At 54.0% G+C, this 26,570-nt stretch overlaps 2 protein-coding genes across 6 annotated transcripts in view; one reads left to right on the top strand and one right to left on the bottom strand.

Annotated features, from left to right (window-relative positions):
* PTPA (protein phosphatase 2 phosphatase activator) overlaps positions 1 to 12,136 on the bottom strand; it is a 32,903-nt gene extending 20,767 nt beyond the window's left edge. The window contains exons 1-2 of one of the 2 annotated variants that reach the window (XM_006065310.4): positions 11,997 to 12,136; positions 2,906 to 3,003 (exon numbers count right to left, since the gene is read on the bottom strand). In XM_006065310.4, coding sequence (XP_006065372.3) covers positions 2,906 to 3,003; positions 11,997 to 12,129 — 231 coding nt within the window. In that variant the 5' untranslated portion in view covers positions 12,130 to 12,136. Of the gene's footprint in view, positions 1 to 2,905; positions 3,004 to 10,610; positions 10,919 to 11,996 lie in introns of those variants that run through there. The other variant, XM_006065311.4, reaches the window with a different exon arrangement.
* CRAT (carnitine O-acetyltransferase) lies at positions 11,067 to 26,115 on the top strand. Of its 4 annotated transcripts, XM_006065308.4 has the most exons (15): positions 11,067 to 11,623; positions 13,334 to 13,474; positions 14,145 to 14,408; positions 16,830 to 16,948; positions 18,034 to 18,087; positions 18,656 to 18,821; positions 19,158 to 19,332; positions 19,747 to 19,925; positions 20,475 to 20,575; positions 20,915 to 21,034; positions 21,183 to 21,305; positions 21,394 to 21,529; positions 22,108 to 22,170; positions 22,919 to 23,056; positions 23,555 to 24,401. In XM_006065308.4, the coding sequence occupies exons 2-15, from the start codon at positions 13,448 to 13,450 to the stop codon at positions 23,768 to 23,770; spliced, it is 1,881 nt and encodes a 626-aa protein (XP_006065370.1). In that variant the 5' UTR covers positions 11,067 to 11,623; positions 13,334 to 13,447; the 3' UTR covers positions 23,771 to 24,401. The 4 variants fall into 4 exon arrangements, with proteins under 4 accessions (XP_006065370.1, XP_044782373.1, XP_006065371.1 ...); XM_044926438.2 differs by lacking the exons at positions 13,334 to 13,474; positions 23,555 to 24,401 and adding an exon at positions 25,038 to 26,115; XM_006065309.4 differs by lacking the exon at positions 13,334 to 13,474.
* Positions 26,116 to 26,570: the final 455 nt, after the last annotated feature.

Below are 26,570 nucleotides of genomic sequence, written 5' to 3'. Positions count from 1 at the left end.
CCTCTTCCCTTGGGCTGCAGGTTACAGCTGGCACACGGTTAAGAAAGCGCTGAGGCACAGGCCTCTGGAGAGGCAGTTCTTGGGCGCTAGCAACTTCCACGTGGTCTTGTTTCTTCTTCATCCCTTTCGCCTCTCCCTTCCTTTCTTCTTCTTTATCCAAGCCTTAAAGATGTCAGTGGGGGGTCTTCCTTGGCAGCCCAGTGGTTTAGACTCTATGCTCCCAATGCCTGCAGGGGGCATGGGTTTGATCCCTGGTCAGGGAACTAAGATCTCGCATGGCATGCCCCCCTCCCCAAAAAAAACGATGTTTGGGTGGCCACAGCAAGCCAAGGTAAGCCCTGAGAGGTGACTGCTCAGGGTCTGGAAGGGAACATTCCTACAGTGGCCTGTGGAATGGCTGCAGGTGGAAGTGCAGGTCACAGGGCGGGCCCACTACATCAGCCACAGCAACACCCGCAGCCCAGGGAAAGCCTGAGTCCTTGTCCTGACTGCGCCAGTGCTCACAACCATCCCTGCGAAGCACACCAGGATGCAAGGAGCAGCAGCCGCACGAGGGCATGTCGCTGCCACAGTCCCTGTTCCCACATGGCTCCGGGACTCTCGGAGACTAAGACTTGTGAACATGACTGTGTGAAGTCTCTGCCCACACCATCAGCAATAATTGTCATGCCTACGGCTCTGTAAAGCTCACTGCACACCCGTGAGCACTGGGCCACAGGCTTTTCTGGCTTTCCATCATTTGAGCCCCCAACGAACCCCATTTTATAGTAGAGGAAACGGAGGCTTAGCCCGGTTAGGCACTGTGCCTAAGTCACAAGAAGAGAACAAGGCAGCCCTGAGGTTCCAGCCCCAGCTCTGGCCCCAGACCCAAGCTCCTGGCCACTGCACCCTGCCTGCCACCTGGTGAAGCGCTATGGTCGACACACAGCCCCTTGTCTGGCCGCAGCAGTTTCACACATTTGATCGACGAGCTTCAGAGCAAGTAAAAGACTTCCATCAGGCATCAATCAAAACACACTTCCCAAAAAGTGTGGGTGCCTAGAGCAGGGCTGGCAAACCACTTGCAAAGCACCAGAGAGTCAATATTTTAGGCTCCAAGGGCCACATGTTCCAGTTCACAAATTCTCAACTCTGCTCTTACAGAATGAAAGTAATCACAAACTACATGTAAATTAAATGAACAGAGCTGTTTTCCAATAAAACTTTACTTACAAAAACAGGAGGGTCAGGTTAGGCTGCCAACCTGTGGCCTGGAGCCCAGCAGCTCAGCCCACGGGGCCCCGAGTCATGGGGGTGACTCTCTGGAATCTCACCTCAACCAGTGACTGTGCCACCAGGCTAAACGTCTTCACCTCCTGGCCTCAGTTTTCTCATTTTCAAAATGGAGATGACCTGAGTCCACCTCCCAGGTTTTCTGTCACAATTAAATGAGCTAAAGTACCTGGCACATTATAAATACCCCATCTTTTTTGGAAAACATCTGGGGGAAAGCAAGAAACTACAGCCATGTTTGGATTCAGACAACCCTGCAGGTTCAGGAAGAGAAGAACGGTGGGCCTCAACCTGGACACGATGGCTCCCAGGACATTTCCCATGTGCTTGGAGACGCTCTTGGCTGTGGTAAGCAGGAGGGCTACTACCGGCATGGAGCAGGGAGAGGCTGGGGTGTTATGAAACACCCGACAGCGCACAGGACAGCCCATGACAAAGGATTATCTATCAACGCCAACAGTACTGAGGTTGAGAAACCCCGAGGGACAGCAAACAAGACGATGAAAGACCTAGAGCCACATCTTTGAACAGCTAAGGGACGAAGGTGTTTATCCTGGTGAAGACTTGGGGAGCAGGCAACTCAGAAAAGACATGATAACCATCCCCTGATATTCAAAGGGCAGGCTTGTGAAAGAGGAGCCAGGCAGGCCTATGTGGCCACAGCCCCAGAGAGGCCAGGACACGGCAGCAGTAGGACTTGGGCTCAAGGTCAACACAGCAGACTCCTCACAGAGAACCTGCCAAGCTCGCCAGGACCCCCGGCCACCCTTCTGCACAAGCAACACTGCCCGCCCCACCTGCCCAGACCAGGTACAGGCAACTGAAAGCAGCTGGACCCAAGGCCATTCCTGAGAACTTGAAACTGGCTTTCTTTTTCATAGTCCCAGTCTTTTCCACAGCCTGTACCAGAAGCCTGGCAGGTACAAGCTGTTATCTTCTGCCTACCCTGGGGATGAAGTGCAGAAAGCTGGCTGGGGATCCCAGTTCCCTGGTGTTTTAGGCTCAGCCACCTCTCTGGCCTGGGGCTTCCCTGGCGACTCAGATGGTAAAGAATCCGCCTGCCAAAGCAGGATACAAGTTCAACCCCTGGGTCAGGAAGATTCCCCTGGAGTAGGAAATGGCAACCCACTCCAGTCTTCTTGCCTGGGAAATCCCATGGACAGAGGAACCTACAGGGCTGCAAAAGAGTCAGACATGACTTAGTAACTAAACAACAACAACCTCCTTGGCCTGTTTCCATGTGGCAACCTCCTCTCCATGTGATATGCTGATTCCCAGACCTGCTATTACTTGCAACCAAACACCAAAGGGATCCACTCTACCATTTCAGATGTGCAGTCAGTACAGTAACACTCAGGGGCAAGGGCTTACAAGAGCCAGGAGCAGAACTCTGAGGGCTATCTTCACCCTGGCTCCCAGAGACCTTCCCACTAAAGTACCCTGTGTACTGCCCCTGAGCAGGGAGAGACAGTCAGCTCCCCTGTCACTTCTTTCCCTAGCTTCTAGACAGCTCTGGCTCCAAAAGCAAGAAGGGGCAAGAGCTCACAGCCCCACCCCAGCCTAGAAAACCACTTTGAAAAAGCCCAAGTCTCTCATGCCAGGCCTGAATCCACAGTGCAGACACCACTGGTACCTGAGAACGCTTCCATTTGCCCATATCTGGAACAGTGTGGATCTCTTTCTTTGGAATGATGAAGTTCTGAGTGGTGGGAGGGGCATCCTCTGAAGAATCTTGACAAAGAAAATGAGAAAGCAATAAGATAAATAAAATCCTCCCCTCCCCCCCCCCCCACCCCCCACACACACACACTTTTAAACCAACACCCAAGCCCTTGCATAACCAGACATGTACTCCCAGGATTAAGTACTGGCTTGTTAAGCCAAACTCACTGGCTTCCTGTCTCTCCTTACTCTGTCTGCAAGAAGCTGGGCAGTGGCTGGCAGTGCCCTTAACCACTGATATGTCCAGTGGCCCTGCCATGCTCTCTCCTCCTGCTCTCCAGCCAGGCAGAAAGGTTAGAAAAGTAAAGCCAAGTTGACCTTTTAGACATAAACAGGCAACTCAAAGAAGAAGAAGAAAAATGGCCAATAAACAAAATGTTAAAGTTACCAACATCCCGAATAATCAATGAAATGGAAATCAGATGAGGCTGCTTTTCTAAATCAGGTCAGCAGATTAAAAACATCTGGCACTGATTGGGGATGTGGAGAGAGGAATGCTCCTGCACTGCTGGTAGAGCCTTAGATGGTAGATTCTGCTGAGGGGGCAACTCAGCGCTCTCTCTTGAAGTAAAACTATACCCACTAAGCCAACAGTAGGAATCAACTCTACAGATGTGTCCAAAGAAATAGACAAAGACATATATAAAAGTGCTTACTACATCGAAAAAATCAGAAACAACCCAACTATCAATCAATAAGGTGATAGGTTAATAATGATATGCCCACATGATGGAAATCTTCCTGGCTTTTTGAAAAGAATAAAATCTGAATTACTGACATGAGAAAAACAGCCTAAATATTAATAAGTGAAGAAATAAAACTGTACCATTCAACATCACAATAATCCAACTCTATGCCCCAACCCCAAATGCCAAAGAAGATGAACAGTTCTATGAAGACCTACAAAACCTTCTAGAACTAACACCAAAAAAAGATGTCCTTTTCATCACAGGGGACTAGAATGCAAAAGCAGGAAGTCAAGAGATAATTGGAGTAATAGGCAAGTTTGGCCTAGGAATGCAAAAGGAAGCAGAGCAAAGCCTAACAGAGTTCTGCCAAGAGAACACACTGGTCATAGCAAACTCTCTTCCAACAACACTAGAGATGACTCTACACATGGACATCACCAGATGGTCTACACCGAAATCAGACTGATAATATTCTTTGCAGCCAAAGATGGAGAAGCTCTAAACAGTCAGCAAAAAGAAGACCTGGAGCTGAATGTGACTCAGATCATGAGCTCCTTATTGCAAAATTCAGACTTAAATTGAAGAAAGCAGAGAACACCACTAGACCATTTAAGTATGACCTAAATCAAATCCCTTATGATTATACAGTGGAGGTAGTGAATAGATTCAACAGATTAATCTGGAAGACAGAGTGCCTGAAGAACTATGGACAAAGGTTAGGTAACACTGTACAGGAGGTGGTGACCAAATGCATCCCAAAGAAAAAGAAATGCAAGAAGGCAAAGTGGTTGAATGAGGAGAGAAATTTTAGTGCAGAAAGCCGGCTGGGACCCCAGTTCCCTGGTGTTTTAGGCTCAGCCACCTCTCTGGCCTGGGGCTTCCCTGGCGACTCAGATGGTAAAGAATCTGCCTGCCAAAACAGGATTCAAGTTCAATCCCTGGATCAGGAAGATTCCCCTGGAGTAGGAAATGGCAACCCACTCCAGTCTTCTTGCCTGGGAAATCCCATGGACAGAGGAGCCTAGTGCGCTACAGTCTACAAGGCTGCAAAAGAGTCGGACATGACTTAGCAACTAAACAACAACCTCCTTGGCCTAGGTTTCCATGTGGTAACCTCCTCTCCATGTGATATGCTGATTTATAGGCTGGGGTAGGGCTGTGAGCTCTTGCCCCTTCTTGCTTTTGGAGCCAGAGCTGTCTAGAAGCTAGGGAAAGAAGTGACAGGGGAGCTGACTGTCTCTCCCTGCTCAGGGGCAGTACACAGGGTACTTTAGTGGGAAGGTCTCTGGGAGCCAGGGTGAAGACAGCCATGGAGAGGTCTGCTCCTTACAAATAGCTGAGAAGAGAAAACAAAAGGCAAAGGAGAAAGGGAAAGATATACTCAACTGCATGCAGAGTTCCACAGAATAGAAAGTTGAAGTTGAAAGTTAAGTCGCTCAGTCGTGTCCGACTCTTTGTGACCCCGTGGACTGTAGCCCACCAGGCTCCTCCATCCATGGGATTCTCCAGGCAAGAATACTGGAGTGGGTTGCCATTTCCTTCTCCAGGGGATCTTCCTGACCCAGGGATCGAACCCAGGTCTCCCGCATTAGAGGCAGATGCTTTAACCTCTGAGCCACCAGGGAAGTGAATAGAAAGAAGAGATAAGAAAGCCTTAAGTAACAATGCAAAGAAATAGAGGAAAACAATAGAATGGAAAATACTAGATATCTCTTAAAAAAAAAAACTGGGTACCAAGGAAGCATCACATGCAAAGATGGGCACAATAAAGAACAGAAACAGTAAGGACCTAATAGAAGCAGAAGAGATTAAGAAGTGGCAAGAATACACAGAAGAACTGTACAAAAAAGATCTTCATGACCCAGATAATCACGATGGTGTGGTCACTCACCTAGAGCCAGACATTCTGGAGTGTGAAGTCAAGTTGGCCTTAGGAAGCATCACTACAAACAAAGCTAGTGGAGGTGACAGAATCCCAGGTGAGCTATTTCAGATCCTAAAAGATGATGCTGTGAAAGTGCTGCACTCAGTATGCCAGAAAAATTGGAAAACTCAGCAGTGGCCACAGGACTGGAAAAGGTCAGTTTTCACTCCAATCCCAAAGAAAGGGAATGCAAAAGAAAGTTCAAACTACTATACAACTGCGCTCATTTCACATGCTAGCAAGGTAATGCTTAAAATCTTTCAAGCTAAGTTTCAACAGTACATAAAACAAGAACTTCCAGATGCACAAGCTGGATTTAGAAAAGGCAGAGGAACCAGAAACCAAATTGCCAATATCCACTGGATCACAGAAAAAGCAAAGGAATTCCAGAAAAACATCTACTTCTACTTCACTGACTACACTAAAGCCTTTGAGTGGATCAAAACAAACTGTGGAAAATTCTTAAGGAGATGGGAATACCAGACCACCTTACCTGTCTCTTGAGAAACCTGTATGCAGGTCAAGAAGCAACAGTTAAAACCGAACATGGAACAACAGACTGGTTCAAAACTGGGAAAGGAGTACGTCAAGGCTATATATTGTCACCCTGTTTATTTAACTTGTATGCAGAGTACATAAAAAGAAATTCTGGGCTGGAAGAATCACAAGCTGGAATCAAGATTGCTGGGAGAAATATCAACAACCTCAGATATACAGATGACACCACTCTAATGGCAGAAAGTGAAGAACTAAAGAGCTTCAACCCAGGTGATGCAGGTTTAATCAAAAAAGGGGGGAAATCAAAAAAGAGGAGAGTGAAAATCAAACCATCAATCCTAAAGGAAATCAATCCTGAAATCAATCCTTTTTTACCATCATCAAGAAGCTCTTTAGTTCTTCGCTTTCTGCTATTAGAGTGGTGTCATCTGCATAAAAAAAGAGGGGAGTGAAAAACTTGGCTTAAAACTCAACATTCAAAAAACTAAGATCATGGCATCCAGTCTCATTATCTCATAGCAAATAGATGGAGAAGAAGTGGAAACAGTGACAGATTTTATTTTCCTGGGCTCCAAAATCACTGCAGATAGTGACTGCAGCCATGAAATTAAGACACTTGCTCCTTGGAAGCAAAGCTATAACAAACCTAGACAGCATATTAAAAAGCAGAGACATCACTTTGCCGACAAAGGGTCTGTATAGTCAAAGCTATGGTTTTTCCAGTAGTCACTTACACATGTGAGCACTGGACCACAAAGAAGGCTGAGCACCAAAGAACTGATGCTTTCGAATTGTGGTACTGGCGAAGACTCTTCAGAGTCCCCTGGACTACAAGGAAATCAAACCATCAATCCTAAAGGAAATCAATCCTGAATATTCATTGGAAGGACTGATGCTGAAACTGAAGCTCCAATACTTTGGTCACCTAATGGGAAGAGCTGATTCACTGGAAAAGACCCTGATGCTGGAAAAGATTGAGGACAGGAGAAGGGGGCGACAGAGGATGAGATGGCTGGGTGGTATCACCAACTCAACGGACACGAATCTGAGCAAACTCCAGGAGACAGTGAAGGACAGGGAAGCCTGGCGTGCTACAGTCCATGGTGACACAAAGAGGCAGATAGGACTTAGCAACTGTACTTCCACAACATACTATATACAATATAATCTTACTGTTGTTAAAAAAAACTATTTACATACTAACATTAACAATACATATACCTATTAGCTCATTCCTTAGAAAAATCTAGAGTTAAACATGAAAGTTAATAGTTGTCATCTCTAGGAGATAAGATTTATAAAGGACTTCCACTTTCTAAGCTATATATTACTATTAAACACTAGCATTATGATACTTTTGTAATGATAAACAAATTATTTTAAATGGATTTTCTATATTTTCAGAAGCTGGGGAAAGAAAAACAGAGTAATGTGCGTATCCCATTTAGCTGGAATTTATGTTTTGCTGCATGAATCTTTGTTTGATTATGGAACGCTGCCTTCTGGAATCGGAAAACCTGTGAATTTTAAATACACCTATTTTGTAGGTTGGGAGCTGTGGGCCTGAATCTACTATTGGAGGTGTGTCAGATTAGTAAGACCCTTCCTTTAAAAATGAAAACTCTCAAAACTTCCCTGGTGATCCAGTGGTTAAGAATCTGCCTTCCAACCCAGGTGATGCAGGTTTGATCCCTGGTGAGGAACTAAGATCTCACGTCCCAGGTCTATTAAGCCCGTAAGCCACAACTTCTAAGCCTGCATGCACAGCTAAGACCCAACGCAGCCAAATAAAAATGTAAATAAATAAAAATGAAAACTCTCAAAAAATGAAGTTTTAATAAACAAATGAAAATGAAAACTTTCCAAGAAGAGTAACAGACTATCAGTCACTCACAATGTAAAGTAAATCTGTCCCAATGCCATCCTCCTAAAACCTAGCTTACATCAGTTACATGAACAAAGGGAACAAAGATCTAAGTAGGTTCTTGAACATGTGACATCTGGGGGACTAGAGCCTTCCTGGAGTGGCCCTGAGGAAAGGAAATGTCCCAGGAGGCCTGGAGACCTAAAGAGAATGGGGGATGAGAGCAAGGCAAAGCTCTGCCTAATTCAAATTCAACTCAGGGCCAAAAAAAAGAGACCAGAAACTTTTCTTCAGCCCACCTGTTTTGCAAGTCCTGTTCCCAGAACCTCAAATTGATGACCCTACTATTAGCAAATTGCTACTTCAAGTAAGATGCTAAATTAAAAGCTTTTTAGGTCAGGCCAGTGACCTAACCACATTGTTTTTATGGGAAAATGTATTCCACATTTCAAATTATCTATTTGCAAATGATCCTTGGGAACAGAGCCCTTTTCTAAATTTGAGAGAACTGTTCCTCTCTGCAAGGGAAGAACCCTCCTGACATTATTTCACAGGGTCCTGTTCTCAGAGGAAAAGCTACTTGGAAGCTTTGCATAAATCACTGATGAAACATATACACAATCACCAGAACATGTAATTCCAAATTTAAAAAAAAAAAAAGCCTTCAGACTTGAAACTATGATCAACGAGGTCAGATCCAATTTCTCTAGCCTCAGATTATTCCTTCTCTGACAAAGGTGACATAGCACAAGCTGGATTCCCAACAACTTCTCAGTATAAGGTAGAAATATCCAGGGTTTTAGAGATGTTCCTAAAAACCCTAAAGAGTATATTACCATTTGGGAACCTGTCTATATGTTCAACTCAAACCACCTTTACTGACTGCCACCACGTCCCACGATTTGCCTGCATCATCTAGGGAACACATACTACCAACCCTGCCAAGAAGAGATAAGGAAACAGGCTCACAGAGGCTGAAGCTTGCCAGGTAGAGTCAAGTCTATGTAACTCCAAAATCCAAGGTTTTTATCACTACACTGAGTTAAGCAGTTCTTCTACTACTTGTTCCTAAACATCCTGAGTTTCAAACTTCAAAGAAGGACCACCTCCTGGGAACCTGAATCTTCTCAGACATAGAGAATTCCCTGAGGCCACCTCTGTCTCAGTGCCTAGGTTCTTGCCCCTACACCTCCCGCCACCCATCTTCAGGGACACATACATCTCACTGATAATTCTGATTGCCTTATATACCTTGATGTCATTACCAGAACTCCTAAGGGCATATGCACAGAAGTTCTGTACCAAGTAAAATAAATGTCTGGTTTCAGTTGCCTTGACAGACCATACCCAACTCTTTGCCCAACTCTTTTGCAACCCCATGGACTGTAGCCTGCCAGGCTCCTCAGTCCATGGGATTTTCCAGGCAAGAGTACTGGAGTGGGCTGCCATTTCCTTCTGCAGGAGAACTTCCTGACCCAGGGATCAAACCTAAGTCCCCTGCACTGCAGGCAGACTCTTTTACCATCTGAGCCACCAGGGAAGCCCTGGCAATATTCTTGAGAGAGAGAGAGAGAGAGAGAGAGAGTGAGAGTGAGAGTGAGTGAGTGAGTGTGTGTGTGTGTGTGTGTGTGTGTGTGTGTGTGTGTGTAGGGCGAGGGGTGGGGGGTGCGAGGGTATACCTCTTTGATCTTCAAAATTTCTCCCTCCTGAAACCTTCCCAGAGATTATAAAAGGCAAGCCAGGGCAGAAGGAATACAGAATGGTTTCAAAACACTAGCTGTTTTGAAAATAACTGTTTGGCCAACCTATTTACACCTCTGACAGAATTGTAAAAGTCATCTATCGTCAGTTCTCCTTAGCTCAAGGGAGGGGCAGGGGGAGTGGTCAGCAAACACCCTTCCATTCCCCTAGGTAACCGGTCTCTCTAAGAGGATCCTTTCCCTATCACCTCCATGCCAGTTATTCGAGATTAACTAAAAAGAAACCACAGCCTGTAAATAAAAGTTATAGAAGATGATGCCAGAAAAGTGACTCGTCTCCTTGCACAATCAGCCTTTTTAAATTAGTGGTTTAGACGACCGAGGGGCAGTTTGTCTCGGTAACTTCTCAGCCACTGAAACTCGAGTCCCTTTTTCCGAGGGGAAGAGAAGGGAGGTGATAACGGGAGGTCAGGGAGCGGAGGGAGGCTGGCAAAGGGGGTCGAGGCAAGGCCCACGGAGCACCAGCCCCCACCCGCAAGGCAGGGTCATCCGTGGGGTGGGGGTGCTTCCCCACCAGGTCAAGAACTGACTTGAGCCCGAACAGCCCAGATGTGGAAAAGGCCTCCCCTTCTGGCCGCGGAGCTCTGCCCACCCGAACCCTCGGGCCGCTCAGGCGCCCCGAGTCCCGGTGTCACGCCCCACTCACCCCTTTTCAGCCCCGGGATCCTGCCCTCCCTCCCGACCCCCCAGCTTCTCACTCGGGGGCCCGCTCAACTCTTGCTCCTTCTCGGGGGCCCAAGAGCGTTTGCCCCTCGAGGTCCTCCAGCTCCCTAACCCCACTTCCCGCCGCTGAGGCGACCCCCACTCACCACACCCCTTCCCCGCCCCCACGCCTAGCACCGCCCCCGAGCCCCGACTCCACACCGGCCCCACCGCCCTACCTGACGGCGTCTGCCGCTCGCCCTCAGCCATCTTCCTCTCGCCGGGAGCCGACCGGGATGCCTGCCGTTACCCTCTCCCTTTTCACCCCTGCACCACCCCGCCTTGCCCCGGCCTCACCACGCGCTCAGGGATGGCTGAAGAGAAACGAGCCCCGGCAGGCTATAACCGAAAACCGAGAATTAAAGTCACCCCAGTGAAGACGTCCGCCATGTTGGTGCGGGGCACTCTGGGAGCATGCCCAGCAACGGCCGGCACGGGGCGGCCGCAATCAGCGGGGGGCGGCAGCCATGTTGGTGCGGGGCGCCGGCGAGCGTGCGCACTAACGGCCGACTCTAGGCGGCACGCTCAGCGAGGGGCGCCGGCGAGCATGCGCACCAACGGACGGCTCGCCGCCCGACCCACCAACCGCCTGCCAGGAGGGCGCTGGGAGCGCGGCAGCCATGCTTTTGCGGGGCGGTCCCCACCTGTCATCTTCGAGCCGGGCTCTGATCCGACCCCAAGAACTATTAGACGACCTGCCTCTGTCAACATGGTTGTGTTTTCCTACCACTCTGAGGGCAGCGCCACCAAAAGGACTGAGGGGGTGCACACCACTGCCTCCCACAGTTTGTGGACGCCTTAATGGAGGTGGGAGAGGGCGAACCGGACGGCGGTTTCCGCCTTGCTCCTCTTCCCGGGTTCCACCGCCTCGTAGGGTTCCCCAACCGCTCATTACGCCCCGGTCCCGCCCCCGCCCCGCGCTCGCGGCTTAGCTTCCGGGGCAGCAACCGGCCCGAGGCCCCGCCCCACGAGTCCGCCTCTCCCGGGCCGCCCGCCTGCCCGGCCCGGTGGGTCGGCGCGGGGCCGCCTCTACCGGCCACAGGCCGTGACTCCGCGACCTTGGCCCTGAGGCTCTAGCAGGGACCCACGGGCGGCGTCGGCGGCGGCGCGGACTTTGCCCAGCGCGTGGGACGGAGCGGACTGAGTCCGCGGGCGGGCCACAGAGATGTTGGCATTCGCTGCCAGGACCGTGGTGAGTGTGGCCGGGCAGTCGGCCTGGCGGGCCCTGGAGCGGGGCGGGCGGACGGGCGGGCGGGCGGCGGACGGGGCCAGCAGCGTAGCTACGCCCGAGTGTGAAAACCGGCCGTCGAGGCGCTGGGGCCCGGCGGCCGCTGTCCAACCCAGCTAGGAGCTGCTGGGGTGGGGTCAGCAGATGGACTAACCCCGTTTGGCAGAGGGGGAGACTGAGGCTCAAGGTCAAGAGGCTTTTTGTGGCACTAAATTCCAGCGACCCGGAAAAGACAGTGAGGACCCTGGCTTCGGGCAGCACCTCCACCCTTAGACCCAGAGCCAAGGAGCGGAGAGACCAGGAATGTCTCCCTATGGTTATTCTCTGACTCACACACCTGTCCACGGCTCAGCCTGAGCCATTTCTTCGCCGGCCACTTCTCCAACCCCATCCAGTTGGTCACCCTCCCTGGGTTGATCAAATGGTCCCTGGGGAACTGTGTGTGGCCAGAGCCACTCCAGTGAAGGCATCAAGCTGGGCTGCTCAGAAAGTCCTCCGAATTGGCGGAAGACAGCAAGCGGAAGCCCCACGCCCCCCACTTCTACTAGCCCCTCCCCGCAACTTGATTAGCATCTACAAACCCCCACCCCTCCACCCCCACCACCACCCCCAGTCTTCCCCAGGGCAGCTTGGAGCAGGTGGCACTGCTCTCTACTCGAGATCCCTCTCCTCTCTACTCCTAGCGTACCTCTGTATCTCCCTGTGTTTATGCCAAGGATATTTAGACACTGCGAGGGCTGAGGTACCAATCTACTCTCGCAGAGGTTTTTCCAGATATTCCAGGGCCCCAGAGTTCCACCTCCTCCTTGCTGGCTTGAGCCAGCAAGGTGTTCCCATCCCACAGATGGCCTCTGCTGCTGCTGCTGCTAAGTCGCTTCAGTCTGTGCGACCCCATAGACTGCAGCCCGTCAGGCTCCTCCTTCCCTGGGATTCTCCAGGCAAGAACACTGGAGTGGGTTGCCATTTCCTTCTCCAATGCATGAAAGTGAAAAGTGAAAGTGAAGTTGCTCAGTCGTGCCCTACTCTTAGCGACCCCATGCGATCACTGCCGGGAAAACTGAGGCAAAAAGAGACTTGGCCTGCCTTCCCTGGTCAGGTGACTCAAATCTAGCCCAATCCCCAAGCCAGCATTCTTTGGTTTATTTTTAATACCCAAAGGTCTCTACTGGTAACCCCCAGCTAAATGAACTAGACTCAAGAGAACTAGACTTTAGGGGAAGGGTGGCCCAGAAGGGATCAGATGTCCTGGAGAGAAATGCCCACTGGCTGCCCCTTTCGGGGGTCTGCTCCTCAGTGGCTCCATCCCCAGTTTTCAGGACCATATTCACGGTTACGGTATAACCTTGGTGGTCAAGCAGTTTCTGTCGTTCAGCCAAGTATTCCCTCATCACACAGACCGATGCACATTCCAGCAGGTGGAGTTTTAATACCTCTTGGCCTGACTCCCTGGCACTGGACCCATCCAGGGAAGAAAGGGAAACGTTTTCCAGGTTTCCTTCTCCTCCGGTGCACAGCGTTCTCCCTCTCATCTGCTCCCCACTCCTGCACTTCTGGAACCTGGGGAGGATGGAGCAGCTGCCCCCGCAGCAACACAAGCCCAGATGCCGCCACAGCCACTGCAGCCGCCGCCTCGCCTGCCTCCCCTGAATCTTGGCTCTTGTCTTCTCTTTCCAGCCCGGGCAAGTGGCTGCCTCTTGCTAGGTTCTGCTCACCCACTTGGTAGCACAGTTAGGCTTAGAGATCCAGCCCAAGAGGCAGACAGACAGGGCTCAGAACCTCAGTCCTGCCATGGAGAACGGGCAGCAGAAGGAGAAGGTATGAAATGGAGCCTCTGCCGCTTGCCTGCCCACTGCTGCCAGCAGCCTTGGACCTTCTTGTCTCTCTCTCTCTCTGCAACCAGAGCCTCTAGACTCTCCCTCTCTGCCAACTGTCACCTTCCTGCCAGGCTGCTCAGCTCTCTCTTGGCACAGTACTGTGCCCATGCCACCCCTCTCCCCAACCCATAGACAGAAAAAAGCCCAAAGGTACTGTCATTGTCTAGCTCTATCTGATTTTCTCTTCTTCCCTCCTATTTCTCAACCTGGTACGGGTGGGAGAAAAGGAGGTGGGGACCTCCGGGAGGGAGCCATCACCTCACCAGCTGGCTGGCTTATCGTCCCAGGGTGAGAAAGGCGGGGCCCTATGCATCCAGCAGGTGAGAGGCCCCTCTGATCTTTGCCGCACCTGGCAGGTGCCATCCATCCTGACTTGGTTCCTGTGAGCCCTGCCAAGATCAGTGGCCCCTCCCCATCCCTACCTGCATCTCCAGGCCCCTAAGAGGCGGAGATACCTACAGCTGAGGGCTGGGAAACCAGGGCAGGCCCCACCCAAGAGGCTGTCTCTGACACCAGGAATGGGCACATAAGTGCCCAGGAGTTCAGCTTTAGGAGTGCCAGGGTCTCCCAGAGCTGGTGAGAGAATGAGCAGGATGTTCTGCTGCCTGCAGGTGAAGCCCCTGGGCCTCCTCAAGCCCTCCTCCTTGATGAAGGTTTCTAGTCGCTTTAAGGCACATCAGGACTCGCTCCCCCGGCTGCCCGTGCCCCCACTCCAGCAGACCCTGGACCATTATCTCAAGGCGCTGCAGCCCATCGTGAGCGAGGAGGAATGGGCCCAAACCAAGCAGCTGGTGGAAGAGTTCCAGACAGCAGGCGGCGTGGGGGAGCGCCTGCAGAAGGGGCTGGAGCGCAGGGCCAGGAAGATGGAGAACTGGGTGAGTGAGGAGGCAGGGGGCACACCAGTCTCTCTGGCTCATGTAGAGGGTGAGGGGAACAGGGCCACTCCCGGGAGGCCTGGGTTGTTGAGAGCGCCCCTCCTGTGGCCTGTGGCTGGCTGCGTACCCCCAGTTTTCCAACACAGGCTGTGCTGGTGCATCCATTTGCACCACGGAGTTTCCTGAGCACTTACTCTGTGCCCAGCACCAAGCAGGGTGCTGGGTGAGCAAGAAGGATGTTGTCAACAGCCTGGTGGAATTAACGTTCAAGTAGAGCAGGGAGAGGACACACGTGAGGGGACCAGGTTGTATCAGGCAATACAGTTCTCTCAAGTGGAAAGGAAAAAGCAGGCGTGAGGGTGGAGAATAGCTTCTCCGTTCCAGAGGGGCAGGGAGGACAGGGCAGAGGCGGTGCTGGGTTTGAGTCAGACAGAGCGGGCAGCACAGGCACAGGTGGAGACAGCTGGCAGGCTCAGGGACAGAGGCTGGAGTGGGGTGCAGGGGTAGGGGGGGCCCAGGAAGCCCCTGGACTGGAGCTCAGTGGGAGGGGGCTATGGGGTGATCGTATTGACAGTGACTGTCTGTCCTGGTTCTGTGTCTCAGTCTTTCACAAAGGTGTGTTCATTGTGTCCGGATGTGTTTGCGCTGGTGCCCTGGACACTTTTCTGTGTTCATTTCAGACCCAGCATGAACTTAGAACTACCCTGCTGGTGGGAGGGAAGCGGAGGTGGAAACAGGAGCCTGTGGGCAGGCTGGCGGGGAGAGGACGGGAAGTCATTCGGTCCAGGATATGTTCTGGCATCAGTGGCACTTGCTGATGGGGCTGGGGGATGGACAGTCCAGGCCTAAAGCAACTGTATGTGGGGAGGGAAGAAGGGTCGTTGAGAGAGGGATGAATGGAGAACCAGAGATGGGTGTGGCCCTGTAAATGACAGGCGCTGTGAGGGAGCAGGTGGAAGGGCAGGGGCTGCACAGAGAGGAGGTGGGAGATGTCAGCCGGCCACCAGCACAGATGAACCTTACCAGGTCAGGATCTTACCGCATCTGGGATCTGCAAGTTTTCCAACTTTGTTTAGCCAGAACTGTTACTTCAGACTTCATGTTCTGGCTAAAAGAGTGGGAGCACCCCCCACCTCCACTCATGGGTCCTTGATGGTTCTGCCCCTGCTCAGCAGATTTTCACTAAGGGAATGCCCCCATCTGCAGGGGCTCCCCTGGATTCCAGAGCTCTGGTCAGAGGCTCTGAGATCTCCAGGGCTGTGGGGGCACCTGGCTGAAGGGCAGCCCAACCTGGCTGTCCCCAAGGGGAGGGAGCTCCTGTCTGCCCCTTCCCATCTACGGGTGAGGAAACTGAGGCCCAGGGAGATGGATCAAAGAGCCACACAGCAGTGCTCAAGGAGGCTCCAAGCTAGACAGGAGGGCCTGGCTGATGGGGGACCATGTCTCCAGGTCACAGATCAGCAGACAGCAGTTGCCTGTGGGCCTGCTGTGTGAGCCGGGCACATTGCCCTTGTTCACCCCTTGCCAGGGGCCCACAGCCAACAGTTTCCCAAGGGGAGTCCATGTGGTAAAAGGCACGTCCTACTGCATTTAAGATGGATGAGGAAGCACAGTGGGGCTGAGTCTCCAGGGCCTGAGAGACCTGCCCCAGAGGCTTGTGCTGGGGAGAATGTGTAGTGGGGGCAGTCTTGCTGTCAGCACATAAGGTTCAAGGGTGATGGTCACCTGCAGGTCCCAAGACAGGAGCCTTTAGCTGCATATCCATGGAAATACTCCACCCTGGGCAGAGAGTGGCCAGCCTAGTAGAGAGTCACCTACATCTTGTAGCGATCTGTCTTTACAGAGGCTCTGAGATGTCCGGGGCTGTGTCCCAGATTGCCCTGACCTTGAGATCCAGGTGGCTGTCCATTCCCTAGCCTGACAGCAGCAAAGCTGAGGGCACAGAGGGTCAGGGTTTCTGAGGGCTCCTGCTTTCCTAGAGTGTGCCCACCTGAGACAGGCAGAAACTTACGCATCAGACTTTATTTTCGTATAGCTTTCTCTCGTTTCCTTTCTATCAGATGTACGTTTTTATTTTCTAAAAGTACTAAAATCATTGACCTGAAATATGTGAGAGAAGGGAAAAATGACTGCTATTTCTCCCTCTGTTCTTCCCCCAACCCCAGGTCTACTGCCAGTCTTTTTTTCCTTGTCAGTGTTGCCTGATTCCCCTTGCTAATGCTGACTGGCTCCATTAGAGGGACGAGGATGGATTGCTGCTGGGTTTACAGGACTGGGGGGTTCTGGATCTGAGCATTCAGTTTGAGAATCTGTGCTCACTAGAGAGGGCAGAGGGCACCCAGCCAGCTCTGTTGGCCCTGGCAGCGAAGGGGCAGCCAGGTCTCCATCCATCCCTCCTCACAGGCTCTGGTCCTTCCCCAGCTGTCCGACTGGTGGCTCAAAACAGCCTACCTCCAGTACCGCCAGCCCTTGGTCATCTACTCCAGCCCTGGTGTGATGCTGCCAAAGCAGGACTTTGTGGATCGGCAGGGCCAGCTCCGGTGAGTCGCCAAGGTGGGGGCGGAGCTCTGGACCTTCCCAGGGCCCTGATGTCCACTTCCCCCAGGAGAACAGAGGGGCCCCTGTTCATTATCTTTCATCCCCACAAATAGCCTTAGGAAGTAGGCAGCAGCATCCCTGTTTTATAGGTAGGGAAACTGAGGCTAGGAGCAGTGAAGGGACCTGCCCAAGATCAGCTTTCAGGATTGACTGACCTGGACATGAAGCAGAATCTTCCTGACTCTTGTTAACCACCAAACTGCCAGACTAGGACTCCTCCCTTCCCCTAAACCTGAGGCTACCACTCACCCCAGTTCTGGCACTTCACCCCCTCCTTCCCACTTTCCTCAGCTGGCCACAAGGGTGACCTTTGTACACAGTCCCGTTTTCCACATTCAGCCTTGTCACTTTGCCTTGGGCTCTATTCCGGTTCTACCAGGGATAAAAATACCAGTGACAAGATCTCCTGCCCAAGGACTAGTAAGTCTCTCAGGGCCATACCTGCTTCTCTTAAAGGGACCAGGGCACCCCAGGAAGGACCAGGGGTTCAAGCCCAGAAACTCTAGCCAGCGGTCCCCATGTTGGGGGCCAGGAGCACCCCCATGCGTCAGACATGGTTGATGTGGCCCAGACGGTTCGAAGGAGCAGGTTGACTGAGATGGCCTGGGGGACACACAGGCCCAGAAACAGGAAGAGATCTAAGAGAGGGGACACCTCAAGCCACTGTCCCCCCAATCACCCTTCGCCTTCCCCCACAGTCCTAGGTCCCTCCCTAACTGATGCTTCAGAACAGGGTGAAGGCTTCCAGGCTCCAGGCTGCGAATCAGGGCCTCTGACCCTCTGAGGATGGAGTCAGAGGACATGATTCGTAATTGAGCCATAGTCATGCTACTCAGTAGCACCAAAGTCCTGCCAGTTGCTCAGCCAACACATCACCCTAATCCCTTTCCCCAGAGATTATGCAGAGTGAGACAGAAGTACAGGTTCTACACTTGAACTCCTTCAGGCTCTCTAGGCAGTGAGAGGATTGAAGTACCCTCCTTCTGGCTGTCCACACAGCCTTTGGATCTTTGCTTTTTTCCTCCAGGTTCGCTGCCAAATTAATCGAGGGCGTGTTGGATTTCAAGGCCATGATTGACAAGTGAGTGGCCCTATCCCCACCCTGTCACCTCCCACCTGGACTGCCTAATTACTACAGCCACTCCAGCAGCCCAGCCCCACCCACTGCCTGACTGCTGAGCAGGCCCTAGAGCTCAGTGGCTTTCACTTCCTGCTGACCTAGCCTCTTTGCTGATTGGGGAGGCAGAGCATGGTGATCGGGACACCTGCGTCCTCAGCTCCAGCTGCCGTGACCTCCTCCAGGGGACCTTCTCCCAAGAGATCCCTGGAATTGACATCCCAGCTGAAGAGGGGACCCCAGGGGATGACTCACTGCTTCATCTTCCTTGTGGCAAAGTGAAGCCCAGAGAAGAGAAGGGAATTTCCAGGGTGACTCACAAGCAGGGTGGCCCACAGGCCTCCTGATCCAGTCAGCCTCCAACAACCACCCCCCTTTTCCCTCTTCCCACGCTAAGTGGGGGGGGGGGGGGGGGTAGGCACCAAGGGGCCCAGCACTGCTTGTGTGAGCCCCACTGCCCAACCCAGCCTGCAGCCAGACCCAGCAGCTCCCTATGGATCCCACCTACCTTCCTGTCCCTCTGCCCCTGCAGCGAGACCCTGCCCGTGGAGTACCTGGGGGGCAAGCCACTGTGCATGAACCAGTACTATCAGATCCTGTCGTCCTGCCGTGTGCCGGGCCCCAAGCAGGATTTGGTCACCAAGTTCAGCAGGACCAAGAAGCCACCTATGCACATCACCGTGGTGCACAACTACCAAGTGGGTGATCCCCCTGCAGCTGTTCAGCCCCCACACGGTTGCAGAAAGGAGAGGGACAGGGCTCAGAGTCAGCTTCCCCAACACACTTGCCCATGTGTCCTTGGAACAGGCAGGCCCTGGGCCTCTTCTCTCCACTGGGTATCCAGAGAGGCCCTGACCTGGGGGAGGCCCGGAAGAGCTAGGGCCTGGTCAGCCCAGGGAGAGCAGCGCAGGGATCTCCTCCCCTTCCTTGCCCTTGGCCTGACACCGTCCCCTCCCAGCTGGGCTGGGAGGTGACCACTGCCTGTCTCAGGCCCCCACAAAACCCCTTCTCTCCACCTGCCTATGCCCGGACAGTTTTTTGAGTTGGATGTGTACCACAGCGATGGGACACCCCTGACCTCAGATCAGATCTTCATGCAGCTGGAGAAGGTCTGGAACTCATCACTGCAAACCAACAAGGAGCCTGTGGGCATCCTCACCTCCAACCACCGTAACTCCTGGGCCAAGGCCTACAGCACCCTCATCAAAGGTACCCACACCAGGCCCTAGCAGCCCTGTCAGGCTGAATCCCCTCGACTAAGAGCGGGCGCTGTTGGCCCCATTGCACTTAAGGGGAAACCTCAGTTGGGTTCAGTTAGTTTCTTCTTTCTGTTCAGTAGCAAGTTGCAGTGAGAATGCGTTCTCTGACTGAGGAGCCCACCTTCACATCCCCTCCGAATCCCATGTTGGGCAAGGGCATCGTCCCCAGAATCCACTCCCGTGTTGGATCCCCAGCTGTCTTACCGGCTCTCTCTGTGACCTGGGCTTCTGTTTCCTGTTTTCTGAAGGGGGGCAGCAGTGCCTCATGGGGTGCTCCGGGGCTACAGGGCCCTGTTAAAGGGAGCTCTGGAGACCTCCCCAGGCCTGACCCTCACCCCCACCCCACACACACACATCCCCACAGACAAGGTGAACCGGGAGTCAGTGCACTCCATCCAGAGGAGCATTTTCACTGTGTGCCTGGACGCACCCATGCCTCGGGTCTCAGAAGACACATACCGCAGCCAAGTGGCGGGCCAGATGCTGCATGGGGGCGGCAGCAAGCTCAACAGCGGCAACCGCTGGTTCGACAAGACACTGCAGGTGAGGAACTGGCAGGACCAGGACTCCCACCCCCAACCCGCACCCAGGCTCAGCCCACTGCCACCTCAGGACTTCCTGTCGCTCCCCTGGACTCCGGAGTCCCTGGCTTCCCAGCTTGTAAAGCCAGGGGAAACCAGCAGGTGGACGCGGCTGTAATTAGCAGCAGTCAACCTGTCTTTCCCAAGCCTGGCCCGGTAACCCCTGTCACCTCCAACACATCCATCCGTGATCAGGGAGAGCCTGGAATGTGGGGGCCAGGCTGAGCGGCACAGTCTTGGTCATGACTTTCCCTGTTGTGAAATGGGGTAGTGGTAGGACTCCTGGAAACGGTAGGTGCAAGGACCCAGAAAGGTCTCTGAGCACAGGATGTGCTTAGCGTGACCTGGGACAGGTGTCCCGAAGTCCCCAGTGAGTGTTAGCTGATATGAATAAGAGTAATAAGTCAGCCAGAGTGCTTGAGATGGTTCAGAGCACCCCCCACCCGAGGGAATCCTGCAGGAGAATGGCTCCCGGGGCCTGGAGCTGTCAGGGACCCCATCTTCCCTGCAGTTCATCGTGGCCGAAGATGGCGCCTGTGGGCTCATCTACGAGCATGCGGCAGCCGAGGGACCCCCCATCGTCTCCCTCTTGGACCACGTCATCGAGTTCACGTGAGTGTGGGTCTCCCACTCTCCAGCCAGTTCTTCAACTCCTGATGACAGATGACACAGAGGTGACAGACGAGCTCTCAGAGGAGGAATGGCCTTCTCCCTTGTGCTGGGAATCTGTGCTGCTTCAGAGGAAGCCAGAAGGGGGCGTGGGTTTCAGAGTCCATCAGAGCTGGGTTTGCATTCTGGCTCTGCCACTTCTCAGCTCGATGACCTTGGACAAGTCCCTTCTCCTCCAAGAGTCTCCCTGGACTGGCCCCCTCCTCCCCATCGTAATCCCGGGGATGGACCCAGGCTCTGGAGGCTCCTGGTAGGAGCCTGAGACCCTCACATCCTGTGCAGGAAGAGGCCAGAACTCGTGCGGTCTCCCATGGTTCCCCTGCCCATGCCCAAGAAGCTGCGGTTCAACATCACGCCTGAGATCAAGAGCGACATTGAGAAGGCCAAGCAGAACCTCAGCATGTGAGTGCTGGGAGAAGCTTCTCCAGCTGGAACAAGAGCCAGCTCTGCCTGATGCCCGCTGGTTCGGAGACTGCCCTCGGCCCCTCTGTGGGGTTGGCAGAGGCTGCTGGGTACTGTTCCTCACCTCCCACCTCCACCCCACCCCCAGCATGATCCAGGACCTGGACATCACGGTAATGGTGTTCCACCACTTTGGAAAGGACTTCCCCAAATCGGAGAAGCTGAGCCCAGATGCCTTCATCCAGATGGCACTGCAGCTGGCCTACTACAGGTATACCCCGCCCCCCGGGAAGGAGGAGGAAGCTTGGGGGCAAGTGGAGGGACCTGCCAGGGGTGAGCTCAGTGCCTTTGCCACCCAGGATCTACGGGCAGGCTTGTGCCACCTACGAAAGTGCCTCTCTGCGCATGTTCCACCTGGGCCGGACCGACACCATCCGCTCAGCCTCCATGGACTCACTGACCTTCGTCAAGGCCATGGATGATCCCAATGTGACGGTGAGAGGTCGGGGGCAAGGGTGGGAGAGCTGGGTTCGAGCCTTTCTCTGTTCCTTCTCCTTCTGTCAATGCATGTTGAGCACCTACTATATTCCAGTCCTGTGGTGGACACTGGGCATCTCATGGAAGATGGAGCTATGAATTTATTGGTGCGGAGCTTTGTGGCAGCCAAAGAGAAAAGGGAACTCCAGTGGATCCTTGAGGAACTCGGGGGTTCGGAGCACCACACAGTTGAAACTCCCCATGTCCTTTTATAGTCACTCTCTGTGTCTGTGGTTGTGCGTCTGCAGGTCCAGCCCTCCATGGGCTGTGTTATACTGTTGTGTTTTTTGACAAAAGTCCACATATGGGGTCGCACAGAGTCGGACACGACTGAAGCGACTTAGCAGCAGCAGCACCGAGTTTAAACCGAGTTGTTCAAGGGTCAGCCACCAGCAGTGAGCACTTGCCCTGTGTCAGGCCTTGGCTGGGGACTGGCCAGTCTGTGCTCTCAGGGAGAACAGAACCTGGAGTGGGCAGTGGGCCCCTGAGGGGGGAGCAGGGACAGGAAGCGTCAGCGCCCTCTCCCCCTCACCTAGGAGCACGAAAAGGTGGAGCTGCTGCGGAAGGCCGTGCAGGCCCACCGAGCCTACACCGACCGGGTGAGCCAGCACCCCCCATCCCTGCTCCCTTGGCCCTGGGCGTGACCCCCCGGCCTGTCCATCCCTGCAACAAATAACTGCTCCCCTTAGCATCAGGCACCCCTGCCCTAAGCACTGGGGCACTTGGAACAAAGCTGAACATCCCCATTCTACAGTGGGAGAAACCAAGGCGAGGCCCAGCAACTGCCCTGGGCCCAGGTTGGCCTCTGGATGTTGTGTCGGGCGCTCTCCCTGCTGCACCAGAGCCCAGGATGCTGAGGGTGCACAGTCTAGCAGACCGCGGGGTGCCTGCCTGCTGACAGCCGCGGCTGCAGCCCAGGGCTGGAGGTCCAGTCCCCAGCCGGCCCGAGTGCCTGCACACACCAGGCTTTGCCCATGTTATGCTCAGGCAGCTACTTCGATCAGTGCCACCCCACAGAGGGAGTTCAGTGATTGTCCCTATCTCACAGATGAAGACACTGAGGCTCCAAGATGTCAGTGACCTGCTGAAGTCCCATAGCCAGGATGGGGCCAGGCCACCCAGCTGGAGGCCTGTGCTCTTAGGCTGTACTTTCCAGCCTCCCTGGAGGCAGGGGAGTCCCTAGCCTCAGTTTCCCCATCTGTGAAGTGAGGGCTTTCCTGCCCGGCTGCTCTGCTCTCACAGGTCTGAGGGCCAGTGAGTGGAAGAGCCATTGCCACCAGAGACTCCTAGGGAGGGTGGCAACTTGTGGGCCTACAGACCCTGCTCCTGACAGCTCCCCTCCCTCAGGCCATCCGTGGGGAGGCCTTTGACCGGCACCTGCTGGGCCTGAAGCTGCAGGCCATCGAAGACCTAGTGAGTATGCCCGACATCTTCATGGACACCTCCTACGCCATCGCCATGCACTTCAACCTCTCCACCAGCCAGGTGAGCGCTGCCTTAACCGCCCTGGGGTGGGATGGAACAGAAGCCAGAGAGGCTGCACTGAGGTCCGAAACACAGTCACTTGGAGGTGATGTGACTCACATGGGCCATTCTTGAAGCAGCTGAATTCTGGGATCGGGGGCTTGGCTTCACCTCTGGCAGGCTGAAAATGAGTCGAGACCCCTCCTCTTCCTTGGCTTCATTCACTCACTGATCAGATGCTAAAGAACATCTGATCCAGGCCAGCCTGTGCTGGGCACTGGGATACTGCCCCCAGGGGCTCACAGTCTAGGCAGGACAGTGACAGCCCCACAGGAATGTCAGGGAAATCTGTAGAGAGGTGATACCAGAACTGCACCCCCAAGGACTCATGGGGAGTCAGCTATCCGCTGAAGACAAGGAGAGGGCGTCTCAGGCAGAGCACGGTGGGAGCCCATGTGGAAGGCAGGCTGGTGCCACCATGGGGCTGGGATGAGAGCCTTGGTCCTGTGCCATCCTCAGGTCCCCGCCAAGACAGACTGTGTCATGTTCTTTGGGCCTGTGGTGCCAGACGGCTATGGCGTCTGCTATAACCCCATGGAGACACACATCAACTTCTCCGTGTCAGCCTACAACAGCTGTGCCGAGACCAACGCGGTCCACCTGGCGCACTATCTGGAGAAGGCACTCCTGGACATGCGGGCTCTGCTCCAGAGCCACCCCCGGGCCAAGCTCTGAGCCCGCTGCTTGGCCTGCCGGTGCCACAGCCACACCACCTTGGGCTGCACCACCCACTGGGCTCCACTCCTTTGCTCCCTCTTCCCCTGGGCCCCACAGATCTCAGTCAGGGACGGCCACCCTCAGCAGGGTCTGCAGACCCAAGCCGAGTGCCTTTTGTGGGTCTTCGCCAGCACCCAGGCTGAGTCCAGAAACTGAACAGGAGGTCGGCCCAGGCATCCAGTGTCTCACTCACAGTGGCCTCCTCCTGGGAAAGGAACTAGCTGAGCTCAGCCCCCATGAGGGTGGGGACTGGACAGGCCCATCCTCACTAGCTCAGCTCTGCCCAGTTTCTCTTGCCTGCATGGCCAGGCTGAGGTCTGTAGCCCGATCCCTTGACTCCCAAGGACCTAGAGATGGAATTACCTGGAGCTGCGGTCTCCAGGCCTCCCCACAGCTGAGGGGTCAGGGGGCAAGGTGAGCTGGTGACGGGGAAGCCCATTCTGCATCGTGGCGCCATTTGCCTGCTCTTCTGAGGATGTGGCTCAGTGGACCTCAGCTCGCTTGCTTTCACACAGCTTGATTCCTGAACCATGTCCTGGTTGTATAGCAACTTATGAGGCAGTTAATAAAGGGGAAATGTGTTGGTAAAGAGTTGTTTCAGCTGAGGAGGCAGGCAGGGCAGGGCAGGCGCCTGGCCCTGCCCTCCCCTGGCTTTCCCTGCATCTGGAAGCTGGTGTCCAGGCAGCCAGTGGGCCCAGGGGCACGCCCCCAGAGGAACCGAGCTCTCAGGTGTGGGTCAGGAAGTCCGGGGCCGGCTCAGACCTCAGGGCTCTGGGCCAGCACAGCAGCAGACCCAGGCCTGCATGCTTCAGATACAGCCCTCCTACCTGTGGCTTGGGCTTCAGGTAGGGACAGTTCTGCAGGGGCCTGTGGGCCGGGGCCTGGGGTCTGTGGTCTGGGCCCAAGGCTTCATCTGCTGCCCAGCACCGAGCCCATCAGGAGTGGTGGCTGAGGGGCTGTCTGACCCCAGCCCTTGCCACTGCCTGGGGCCACCCAGTCAGAGCCTTGTATGTGTCCCCAACCCCAGTCACCCGGCACAGTCCCCGTGTCCTGCCACAGTCAGTTGGGCAGCTTATGGAGAGTGGAGGGACTCTGGCCCTAGGGAAGACCCTGGCCCAAAGGAAGATGCTGAGGGTGGGAGGGGACTACGCAGCCTGGGAGTGAGGTGCTTCATGGCCTGGCTAACCTGCGACGTTCACTGAGGGAGGTTGTCTCTGTGTTTCAGAGGATGGAGCAGACTCAGGGAGCACATGCCACATGCCCAAAGCCCCAGAGAGCAAGGAGTGGAGCCCCGACCCCATGGGGAGTGGGTGTCGCCGGGGCCTGGCCACTCCCAGCCTGGCCAGCAGGGTGGGATCTCAGTGGGGAAGGGATTTGTGGGTCCCCTTCAGGGACCTTGAGCAGGACCTGAAGAGAATCCCATCATGACAGCACAGAGGCCTTGCTCTGCAGCTGGGGAGCGGCTGGCCCCCGGTGTCCCCAGGCTGGATCTCAGGAAGCAGGGCCCACAGCAGGAGCTGAGTGCTTGCTGTGTGAGCCTCACTAGGGGGGTAGCTGCCCCAACCCAGCTGGGGCCAGTCAGGGAGGGGAGGCAGTGATGCAGGCCAAGGACACGGCAGGGACACACGTCCACGACTCCAGAAACTCAGGTTTTAAGAACTGCTTGGGGCTGACGACAAGGCAGGATTTTCCCCCAGAATGTTGTCCTTCAGAAGCGAGGTCATCCCTTTGCATTTGGGTTGTTACAAGTTTCATAACGTGGAGCCTCACTCAGTTCTGTAGAGCAGCAAAGTACTGCTTGAGGAAGACACATTTACGTAAACAGCCCTAATCAGTACTCTGGTGGAACTTCCGGGGGAGGGGGGAGCCAAAGAACCATGAAGATGTAGTCATTATCCCTGGGGGTGTGACCTATGACACAGGTCTCTGGACACACGAGGGGAGCTAAGTGTTGGGGAGATCACATACGCCTACAGGATCAACTTTTGAAATCCAGCCATCTGAATGCTGTGCCAGTGTGTTTGGAGTAAAATTTCCAAGTACAGCACCATGCATGAAATACAGAAAGTCCTGCCGTATCCCAAATCGCTTGTCTAGTGGACCCGGGAGAATTAGGTCAGCAGACTGAGGCTGCCCAGAAACAGCCAGACCCTGCCCTGATGCCACTGATGCAGATGATGAACTTTTTTTTTTTTTCCAAAATGAATGAAAAAGAACTGTCATAAGTTTATATATTTTGTGTAATACATCATTTGAAATTTGAGAATGTAATATATATATAATTAATAAAATCATAAAGAATACTTGGCTTTTGCCTAGATCCTCTGGAAGTTTGTCTCTCTGGGTTGGCATGAACTTGATTTGGGCTCTCTCCATTGGGGAAGTGCAGTGGCTGGAATCAAGGGCAGCCCTGGAGTGGGGATGAGGGAGCCTGCCAGGAGGCTTTGCTGTCTCCAGTGCTCTTGCCTGGAGAATCCCAGGGACGGGGGAGCCTGGTGGGCTGCTCTCTGTGGGGTCGCACAGAGTTGGACACAACTGAAGCGATTTAGCAGCAGCAGCAGCAGGGGCTCATGGGCCAGGACCCACACTGGCCTGGGAGGTGGAGAAAATGGCTATTTCAAAGATGCTCACAAGGACTTCCCAGGTGGTCCAGTGGCTAAGTCTCCCTGCTCCCAGCGCAGGGTCCCAGGTTCAATGCCTGGTTGAGGAACTGGATCCCACATGTTAACAACCAAGATTCCACATGCCACAGCGAAGA

The sequence above is a fragment of the Bubalus bubalis genome, chromosome 12, assembly GCF_019923935.1.
Source record: "Bubalus bubalis isolate 160015118507 breed Murrah chromosome 12, NDDB_SH_1, whole genome shotgun sequence".
Taxonomy (NCBI): Eukaryota; Metazoa; Chordata; class Mammalia; order Artiodactyla; family Bovidae; genus Bubalus; species Bubalus bubalis.
This window is presented reverse-complemented; position numbering and strand designations above follow the sequence as displayed.

Coding starts and splice junctions, on each gene's coding strand:
- CRAT (XM_006065309.4), top strand. CDS start 11,597: ATGTTGGCATTCGCTGCCAGGACCGTG. Junction 19,333..19,746: donor CTACAGCACCCTCATCAAAG/GTACCCACACCA, acceptor ACATCCCCACAG/ACAAGGTGAACCGGGAGTCA. Junction 21,035..21,182: donor GCCAAGCAGAACCTCAGCAT/GTGAGTGCTGGG, acceptor CCCCACCCCCAG/CATGATCCAGGACCTGGACA.